At 34.5% G+C, this 10,850-nt stretch overlaps 2 protein-coding genes and 1 long non-coding RNA gene across 6 annotated transcripts in view; 2 read left to right on the top strand and 1 right to left on the bottom strand.

Moving 5' to 3' along the window:
• The window catches only part of LOC107638455 (phytoene synthase 2, chloroplastic-like), a 6,539-nt gene extending 4,726 nt beyond the window's left edge, over positions 1-1,813 (top strand). Inside the window, exon 6 of the mRNA XM_016341737.2 lies at positions 1,381-1,813. Coding sequence (XP_016197223.1) covers positions 1,381-1,560 — 180 coding nt within the window. The 3' untranslated portion in view covers positions 1,561-1,813. The remainder of the gene's footprint in view (positions 1-1,380) is intronic.
• LOC110270849 lies at positions 5,611-6,028 on the bottom strand. Its single transcript, XR_002360514.1, has 3 exons — positions 6,004-6,028; positions 5,825-5,920; positions 5,611-5,701 (listed from the first exon to the last, which is right to left on the bottom strand). It is a non-coding gene; the product is annotated as an uncharacterized LOC110270849 (long non-coding RNA).
• LOC107638453 (DEAD-box ATP-dependent RNA helicase 17) overlaps positions 8,503-10,850 on the top strand; it is a gene marked incomplete at its 5' end in the record, with an annotated part of 10,995 nt that continues 8,647 nt past the window's right edge. For all 4 annotated transcript variants that reach the window (XR_002360513.1, XM_016341732.2, XM_016341734.2 and 1 more), the window contains 2 exon segments: positions 8,503-8,655; positions 8,799-8,878.

The raw sequence follows: 10,850 nt of genomic DNA, 5'->3' as shown, positions 1-10,850 counted from the left end.
AGTTAGAGAGAGAGCTCGCCGCCACTTCGCGTTCTCGCTGCTGCACCTCCCCACTTCTGCTTCTGTTTCGGCTTCTGCTTCTTGCTTTGCCTTCTGCTTCTGCTTCTACTTCAGCTGCTGCTTCTGCTTTTGTTTGAATTTCTGCTTCCGATTTTGTTTTTTATGTCTGCTTCTGCTTCTGCTTCTAATTCTGATTTTGATTTGTTATTTTCTGATTTTATTGTTATTGTAGGTTGATTTTGTTGTTGAATTTGATGTTGTTTCTGAATTTGAATAATATGTTATTGTTGGTGTTCTTGAATCTGATTTGGTATTTGGTAGGAGCAAGGGAGGTAGTGGTGGTGGTGATAAAAGTGATGGTGGTGATAAAAGTGATGGTGGTGGAGGATATTTTTTTTTTCCATAAAAAGTCAAAAGAACGATTTTAAAATCAAATACAACATTAAGGATGATTCTAAATAAAAAATTACATCAAGGACGGTTTCGATTCTAATCCTAAACATTATGGACCAAAATAATACTTATCCTAAATATTACAACTATGTTACGTATACACTAAAATTAGTTATCAGTATAAAATATATGTTGAAATATAAATACGCATTAAAAATAAATTAAATCATATATGTATTATATATAAATATATTGATAACTGATTTTAGCGACTGATTTTAGTATGCAAACAACATTTTAGTAAAGAAAAATGTTACTTGTCCTTTAAATTTTCAGTCTTTAGTCAACTTTTTTATTTAAATAATATTATTTAATTAATTTAAATATCCACTTTTATAGAAAGTTATTTATTTTTTTATAAAAAAATATTTATTTTTTAGTTTTTTTCTTCTAAAGATCGAATAATAGACAATTTTTAAAAAATATCTAATTGTATTGTTTTGTAAATATTATTGCATTACATAGCTATATATAGTATGCTCACTTTGACTGAGATATTTAGAGTAACTAACATAACGGACTAATCTTATGGTTGTAACTAATCATAACGGCTAGTATCCCCATATATATATATATATATATATCATCCTACAAAGACAATAAATCCGATAGTGCACAAGCAACAACATAATATTTGGTAAAAGAGAAAAATTGAGGGTGAGCAATTTTTTTTTTGGTATTTAAACGGAAATAAAGCCCAAAATTACAAGACACTAATCAACCGGAATAAAAAAGTCCCTCTATAATCATCAAACAAAATTTGTCTCAAAGGTGCTGGTGGCACATCAATAAAATTGAAACCTGGGTTAGCAATTTTAATTGATATTGGCAAGTACTTTTGAGCAGTAATCCAACACTTTGAGCCCAGCAATTCAATACTATATTTTTTGGCCAATAATATTTTGCTTCATGTATTATTATTTTCAGGTTTGGTCCTCATTAATATTATACCGTAAGATCTTGGATGCAATTGAAGACAACGATTACGACAATCTGACGAAACGAGCTTACGTTGGACGAACCAAGAAGTTTCTGATGTTGCCTCTTGCTTACAAACGATCTCTCTCAAGTCCCAACACCAATTTGATCCCTCGTTACCAACGCTAATATTGCAATTCTATTAGTTGTGAAAATAATAATAAAAAAAATTGATACTGCAATAGCAACACCAAATTTGTACAGAAAAAAGAGAAGAGAAAAAAAACAAGAGGACCAAGCTAATTGCATTGGCTTCCTTGTACAAATCGTAGGTCTTGTACAAATGTGAAATATCTAAGATGGGAATTCAAATATCTACAAAATAGAAAAGTGAAAATGTTGTTCTCGAATCATTGTGGAAGAAAAACAATATGTATATGTATGTGTGTCTTTTTCCCTATTTTTCTAATAAATCTGAAATAAATAAACCTGTGGGATGCTTTACAAGTTCATTAAACAATAAAATCAAAATATGCGCTGCTTCAGGTACGTTGATTACACGCGCTATATAACATCGCGCGTATATCTAACTACCAGATTTAAAATATTTCTTTCCTTTTTCGTTTTCGTTATTTTGAGATTTCGTTGTTCTTCTTCTCCCACGTTTTCCCTCCTTCTTCTCCATTGTTCTTTTCTTCTCCTTTTCTCACTAGCATCTTCTTCGTTTAGGTTACCTTTGTCTCTCTCTGCAACAGCTTCGTTTTCTATTTTTGATTTGTTGTTTTCCAAAATCAAAGTTTGATCTCGTTTTGAAGATAATGGATCATTCAACCTCAGATTGTCAGCTGAATGCAGGCGAAGTGGATTATGAGTCAGAATCTAACGAAGTCCCTGAGGTTTGATTTACATAGGATTAGTATGAATTTTCTTTCAGTAATTTGTATAGCATTGTGTAGTTGAAAAATTGCTGAACATTGACTGTGAAAGTAACACGTTTACCTGAATCTGTCGATTCAATGTATTAGTTGTGATTAATTACCTGGAATTTGTAGCAGACGCTCGGGTGTAGATCAATTCTTGTTTGGGTGTATTTTAGCTAGAAGTGTGGGTGTATCTACACTTTACTGGTTTTTTGTTATTTTAATTGACTTGTTGTTGTTCAGGTGTATTATAACAGACATGATTAGGTGTGTTTTTAGTTTTTGAGATGGTGTATATCTGCAGGCTGTGTATTTACAGTTTATGGCTTTAAAAGTCATTCTGTAGTTGAGTTGTATCGTATTAGACATGATTGGGTGTATTTGAATCATATCTATGGGTGTATTCACAGTTCTGACACGGTGTATTTTGCAGCCTCTCTCAGTTGTTGATGACGAGCTTGTTCCAAAGGTCGGAATGACCTTTACCACCCTTGAAGATGCTGGAAAATTTTACAGGAACTACGCCAAGGCTGCAGGTTTCTCTACAAGAGTTCGGTGCACAAATAGGAAGGGAAACGAGATTAAGAACCAACTGATTACATGTAGCAGAGAGGGAAAATGGAAATCTAAAATATCTCCGACCGAGAAGACCAATCCGACAGCCGGTCTAAACTGTCCTGCAAGAATTTATATACACACATTGAAGGATGTCGGTGCTTGGATCATTTCAAAGGTTGTGCTGGATCATTCACACCCCTGCTGTCCAAGCAAAGCAGAGATGCTCAAACAGCACAGGGAACTAAGCATGTCCATTCGTCGTACGATAGAGAATAACGAGGAGGCCGGTATCAGACCAAGCAAAACCTACCAATCATTTGTTGCGGCTGCCGGGGGTCACCGCGAGTTAAATTTTATCGAAAAGGACGTGAGGAATTACATTACCAGGGAAGTGCGGAATGTTTCCGAACAAGAAGATGCAAAGGAATTCGGGAAATATTTGTTAAGAATGAAAGAGAAGAATCCGAATTTCTTTTTTGAGCTCCAACTCGAAGAGGATCAATCGATTAAGCTGGCTTTTTGGGCCGATGCAAGAAGCAGAGCCGCCTTTGAGTATTTCGGAGACGTCATTTCATTCGACACCACCTACAATACAAACAGGTAACAAACTGTCCCTGTTTATGATGCCAAATTAATTTATTTTTACGAATCCGCAGTAGAGGTGTATATTGGCTGTTTCATTGGGTGATTTGTATAGCATTGTGTAGTTGAAAAATTGCTGAACATTGACTGTGAAAGTAACACGTTTACCTGAATCTGTCGATTCAATGTATTAGTTGTGATTAATTACCTGGAATTTGTAGCAGACGCTCGGGTGTAGATCAATTCTTGTTTGGGTGTATTTTAGCTAGAAGTGTGGGTGTATCTACACTTTACTGGTTTTTTGTTATTTTAATTGACTTGTTGTTGTTCAGGTGTATTATAACAGACATGATTAGGTGTGTTTTTAGTTTTTGGGTTTTTTTTTATTTTAATTGACTTGTTGTTGTTCAGGTGTATTATAACAGACATGATTAGGTGTGTTTTTAGTTTTTGAGATGATGTATATCTGCAGGATGTGTATTTACAGTTTATGGCTTTAAAAGTCATTCTGTAGTTGAGTTGTTGCGGTTCGGGTGTATCGTATTAGACATGATTGGGTGTATTTGAATCATATCTATGGGTGTATTTACAGTTTTGACACGGTGTATTTTGCAGCCTCTCTCAGTTGTTGATGACGAGCTTGTTCCAAAGGTCAGAATGACCTTTACCACCCTTGAAGATGCTGGAAAATTTTACAGGAACTACGCCAAGGCTGCAGGTTTCTCTACAAGAGTTCGGTGCACAAATAGGAAGGGAAACGAGATTAAGAACCAACTGATTACATGTAGCAGAGAGGGAAAATGGAAATCTAAAATATCTCCGACCGAGAAGACCAATCCGACAGCTGGTCTAAATTGTCCTGCAAGAATTTATATACACACATTGAAGGATGTCGGTGCTTGGATCATTTCGAAGGTTGTGCTGGATCATTCACACCCCTGCTGTCCAAGCAAAGCAGAGATGCTCAAACAGCACAGGGAACTAAGCATGTCCATTCGTCGTACGATAGAGAATAACGAGGAGGCCGGTATCAGACCAAGCAAAACCTACCAATCATTTGTTGCGGCTGCCGGGGGTCACCGCAAGTTAAATTTTATCGAAAAGGACGTGAGGAATTACATTACCAGGGAAGTGCGGAATGTTTCCGAACAAGAAGATGCAAAGAAATTCGGAAAATATTTGTTAAGAATGAAAGAGAAGAATCCGAATTTCTTTTTTGAGCTCCAACTCGAAGAGGATCAATCGAATAAGCTGGCTTTTTGGGCCGATGCAAGAAGCAGAGCCGCCTTTGAGTATTTCGGAGACGTCATTTCATTCGACACCACCTACAATACAAACAGGAAACAAACTGTCCCTGTTTTTAGGGGATAACTCCTTGGGTGTAAAAGCACTGTTATTTTGGGTGTATTTTCGTTAATTCACAATTTAGATATAGACACATATATAGATATATATAAAACAAAAGCTGTAAAAATTCTCAGGTTATGGGTTTATATTTGATTTGATGTTTTTCTTCATATTTTAGTACATGTAATTCATACATTTTGAATACAGCGCAGACAGTTTGGGTGTATATTTTATACAATCTTGGGTGTATTATTAGACTTGCGTTGGGTGAACAGTTTATAATTTGTGTTTATATATGCCTTGATTTTTTCCTTCATATTTTACCACCTGTAATACAGCTTTTGAATACATCACTGACAGTTTACCAGCAAAGATATTTTAACTATGGAAAAAAATATACATGGAATAGAAGTTGTTGTTAAATGGCAAATATTTACATCATTTGTTCAATTTACAAACTACCAAGCAGATGGATTACCCAGTTTCTATATCAGCAGAATTAATCTGACAAAACGGACTAAATAATACAGAGGATGGCTTCGACAGCCTTATAGCACTACTCTCTCTAATTGCCCGATCTCTCTGTGTATTCATCTCACTGAATAGTATCCGGGAAGCGTACTCCACTCTATAGTGGTCCACCTCCTCCTACAATAAAAAAGTATATTCTGTTTAAACAGCAATATTAATTCAGTAAAGTAATACAGAGTTATATGGTTCAAAAGACAGTTACATGTGGCCAATTATCCCATTGATACTTCCCCTTTTTGATGTTTTCCGGCTCAATTATCTCCATCCACTTCATAACGTACATAGCGCAGTCATAGCAAAGATTGATTTTAGTCTGATGAACTTACATTTTAGTTGGAGCTGGGGGAACCGTGGGTGTGGTCTCTTGAAGTTGTTTGGGGGTTTCAGGAGTGCTGCACAGTTACAAAAAATTAATCACGGCGTAAAAGAAACTAATCAGGAACAATATACACCCAAACTGTTAGCTAATATACACCCAAACTCCAAACAAATATACACTCAATACTATTTCTTACGTTTCTGTAGTCCCTTCAATCTATAGCATAGGGGTTGGTTCAAAATCTGTCTCAGTGGTTGTTTGGGATGCCGGCACAAAAACCTGAATCGGGACTCTAAACAAGAAGAAAAATGAAAGGTTAACAACGCCTTTGAAAATAATAAGGTTATAAGGTTGAAATATTATTGTAAAACTCACATTGCAAGCGCTTCGGACGGTGTCTATTCCCTCACAACCATCATATTCGAATCAGACGGACTCAACCTAAAATACACCCAAAGAAATTCAAGAAATACACCCGAACAATTCAAAAAGAAGACAGGCTTTGTTTTTTTGAGAACTTACATACTTGCAGTTTTTGCTTTTTTTTCCTGCCTTTTTTTTCTTGAATAAAATAATAAAAGGCTTTTTTTTCTAAAAAAAATATATACAGAATTAGAAGTAGAAGGTGGTTCAGATTCAGATTCTGAATCAGAATCTGACTCCTCTTGCCTCTGCTTTCTTTTTCTGGAGTCCATTCTGGAAGGCAAACAGTGATTATTTAGAACATACTAAAAATACACCCAACGTGATCAACAAAATACACCCAACTTGAAAAAGAAATTACACCCAAGTATGGTACTTACTTTTTCCCCTTTTTGATGGGGTGGTTTCTTGTTGAATCCTCTGAGTCTTGTTGAGTCTCAGACTCAGAGGTAGAAGTGTCACTGTCAGTAGCTGTTTCTGTCTCCGAAGACGATGTTGGACTCGCCTTCCTTTTTTTTGTTTTTTTATTTCTTGTTTTTTTTCTTTTTTTTCTTTTTTTTTTTTCATTTTTTCTCTTGCTCTTGTCTCCGCCATCTTCACAATCCCCTGAAACATGAGATATTTTAGCTAGCAGCATTCAGGTAAATAAAATACAAGCAACATATTATGTTTACTTACCAAAATTTCTTCTCTTTCTGTAGTCATTCTTTCCACCAACTGCTCCTTAGTCCAGTTGGCAATCCAAGGCTTTAGTGGTCTTTCAGCCCTCTTCTTGCCTTTATTTTCAGAAAGATGAAAGTATATTATCATGAGGGCAAAGAGGCAGCCATCAATTGCCTTCTTCTTCTTCTCCTGGTAGTCTGTGATGCCTTTGATCAAGAAGGTCAAAACATGCCCCCCCCCCAGTTTCTCTCCGATATGCCGTCCATCTTAAAAATTGGGGCCAGGTGCACGGGCGATATTTTGTTTATCGTCGTTGGAAAAAGGAACGCCATCTGTATGTAGAGGATGAATATCCTCTTGAACATCAGGCGTTCCTCTTCTGTGATGCCTTTGATCAAGAAGGTCAAAACATGCGCCCCCCAGTTTCTCTCCGATATGCCGTCCATATTAAAAATTGTGGCCAGGTGCACGGGTGATATTTTGTTTATCGTCGTTGGCAAAAGGAACGCCATCTGTATGTAGAGGATGAATATCCTCTTGAACATTAGGCGTTCCTCTTCGCTGTCAACGCCGATTTCCATCATTTCATCGGTAAGACTTTTGAGGGTCTTACCCTGGAATCTTCTAAAAATTATTTTGTCATCATCAGAAAGTTTCTTATACTCAACTCTCTCAGGAAACAGATTTCCTACAAAAAAGAAAACAACAAAGTATCAAAATCGGTTCAAAAACACCCAAGCATCAACCTTAAATACACCCATGCATGAACTTAATATACACTTATAATTTTGAGCTAGTTACCTGTTGCATTGATGCCAAGCGCATCACCTATTGTCTTTGGTGTTATTTGGAAAGAACCATATCCTGTCTTCAAGCTTTTTTTTTATAATTAAAAAAAATAAAACTGTCAATATGATAATGAATGAGGCATAATCAGAAAATTATACTAATACTTGTGTTTGTTGCAGCTTCGATTGTAAACTATAATTGAGAATAAATTCATGAGTTGTATTAGGTCTCTACCAAGCTTTATGCTGTTTTGTCATCCGAGTTGGTATGGCATTGAATAAGGGTTTAGGGTTTTAGAGTTTGTAGAATTGTTTATTGAGTCAGATTGTGTGGCTCTTGAATCAAATATTCTTTGTTCTTTTATTATTCTCTAGTCAATAATGCACAACTTCTCCAGCACAATTAAAGAATCTAAGAGGGGAGTGTATTATTGGATTCTGAACAATGATAACTGTAGGAATCCTTCTTCTTATTATTATTATTATAACATCTCACATTTTTAAAAATCTAAATATGAATAAATTGTGATATTATTTTATTATATTTAACCTTTACATTATTCTGTTAGAAATAATTAAATAGATTCAGAGATAAATTCATTTTGAACCAATTAATATTGTTAGGTAATTTTATTATAATAGAATATTTTGCATAATTTTAGTAATTAAAAAAATAAAAAAGAATTGTATAGTTTAATTTAAGTGATTTCTATTACGAATAAGCTATGACTTATTATTAATTTGAACTCATTATTTTGTAAACTAATCTAGTAAGAGTAATCAAATTAGTTTTATTAACATTTGGAGTTAAGTTAATTAATACTCTTGTGTAATTTTATAATTGATATTTCGTATAATTCGAAATTAAAATTTAGTAATGGAAGTATTATATAATTTGATTTAAGAAATTTTTATTATGAATAAATTATAATTTATTTTATTAGTTTGAGTTCTTAGAGATTAATTTATTAGGAATGATTAAATTGATTTTTATAAATATTTGTTACCACTGCTGTTCCTAGGGCACGTTGCTGCTGCTGTTGGGTTTGTCGCAGGGAGGAATCCGAGCAAGGAAAGGAAGAAGGTGGCGATGGAGACCTCCGCTGCTGATTGATTGTAGTGAGAGACGTTGTAGCCACCACTTTTCATTTTGGTAAGTTCATGGGTAAGACTGCCTTGATTCTTCTCTGTGCCATTTTATTTAGGCAGCTAGTGTTGATCAGTTTAATTTACCAGAGTCATTATTGTCATTGCTCGGCTGCCCTTAGTTAGAACTACTGAATGTTGTTGCTGCAGGATTACATTGAAATTGTCGCTGATGCTGTGAATTCAGAATAAGCGGGCTTATCGTGGTTAATTCGTGCCAGCTAATCGAGGTAGGGGGTTTAACTTAAACGATTTTAATTTAAGAATGCCCATAAAGTTTATTGAGTAATTGCAAATAGTTTTAATTGTTGTGATTAGTTGATTGGCTATATGGATGTTGAATTGTGGCTGTGGATTGATTGAATTTGTGGATTTTGTGAAGTTGATTGATTGTGTAAATTGTGAATTGTTGATGAGTGATTGCTCAGAACTCTGGGTTTGATGGATTATATTGAATTTGTTACTGTTGACCTGGTTATTTCTTTATTGTAATGGTGGTGGACTTGGTGATTGATTGGAATTGAGTTTAGAGAATATTTGAAGGATTGAATCTTAAAATGTTGAACTGCTTGCTGAAAATCTGAGTTTTGAAGTTAAATGGCAACTTTGAAAGTGAACCAGTAACTCAATAGTGTTTGAAACGATAAGAAATTAAGAGCTAAGTGAACTATAATGAGTATGATTGCTAAGATTTAATTTTGAAGATTTCGTATTAACTAGAGAATTAGTTATGATTTTTCAAAGATAAATTATGAAAATATGATTTTTCTGCATTACTTTTAAATGAAGTCAGAAACTTTGAAAAGCTATAACTAATTCCGCGATGATTAGAATTGCATGGGACCAAGTCTGGATTAAACTTGGGAATATATAGAGCTGGACTGAAAAATTTGAGGTCTTTTCGTTAAATACACAATTTATGGCAAATTTTTAAAGTTTGGTCGATAAATCTGTCCTGCAGCAGAAAAGTTCAAACAGGGCAGCAACTTGTTTGTCTTGCTGCGATTCTTCCAAGCTGAGTTTTGGGGCGAAACCAATTTTGTTTTAAAATTTGATTAATTTGGTTTATTTCTCTAAAACTTCAGAATTTTAGGAGTTGAGGATTGGGAGTTGTGAATTTTTGAAAGTTAATGACTTAAGCTAGAAAGAACCAATTTTCAGCAAGTTATGCATCAACTTTCAATGCTTGTAACTCTTAGAATTGAATAGCAATTGGGTTGCAACCAAGACACACATGTTGCTAGATAAGTTAGGAGTTTCCAAGCCAAACTGTAGCCTAATTGAAGTTTTGTAGTAAAAGTTATACAAGTTGAAAGATACTAAGTTTTTATGGTTTCTAAAACAGATTTTGACTTACTTTAACTTAACTTTCAACTTATGTAAATTCTTCATTAAAAATGATATTGACCTGGAACCAATTGAGAAAGAAACTTGGATAATTTAAGTTTAACCATGTTAATTTTGAAGGTGGTTGGATTTAATTTGGATTTTATACGGAATATTAAATATTACACACTGCTGCTGTTTTTCTGGTTTTTTAAACATTATATAGCAGTCACGGTTTTCCTACTTTTCCTGAGGCTAGATTGATCAGAAAATTATGATTTTTGGTTTACTAGAAAGCTTAATCCGAGATGGTCGCATGGATATAAAGTTTGTGCAATTTCGAATTCATTTGGTATTTTAAAAACAAAATTGAGATTGGGCTGCCGATGTGGTTTTGGTGACAACCTTGGATATATATTTTAAGAAAAGATTTCTATATTATTTCCAAATGTTTTTGAGAATATAATGTTGTGGCAATTGCCGATAAGAGGTTGGTGAAATGTTGAGAAAGAGGGAACCTGTAAGGGTGGCTAAGTTTTATTTTTAGGGGAGGTTATGTCCGAATTTTTATAAAAAATATAAGGTGGTAATTAAAATGAATACTTAAGTATTATTTAATGATAATAACTTCAATGATTCTTTTGAGAAAAGATTATTTGGTTTATGAGGTTGTTGGCAAGGGCGTGGGTCTTGTTCCCGCTTGCGGATTTGCAGTTATGAAAGAAAAAGGAAAGAGTAGAGTACTTATCGTATGTTTATCTGTTGCTTGAAGCAACCCAAGAGATATTTGTTTATTTATTTGTTGCTTGAAGCAACCCAAGAGATGTTTGTTTATTTGTTTGTTGTCCTGAGGCAACCCAAGAGCTTCTGTAGGGA

Source organism: Arachis ipaensis, chromosome B04 (assembly GCF_000816755.2).
Source record: "Arachis ipaensis cultivar K30076 chromosome B04, Araip1.1, whole genome shotgun sequence".
Taxonomy (NCBI): domain Eukaryota; kingdom Viridiplantae; phylum Streptophyta; class Magnoliopsida; order Fabales; family Fabaceae; genus Arachis; species Arachis ipaensis.
Note: the sequence above shows the minus strand (reverse complement) of the source record. Positions and strands in the feature narration are given on the sequence as shown.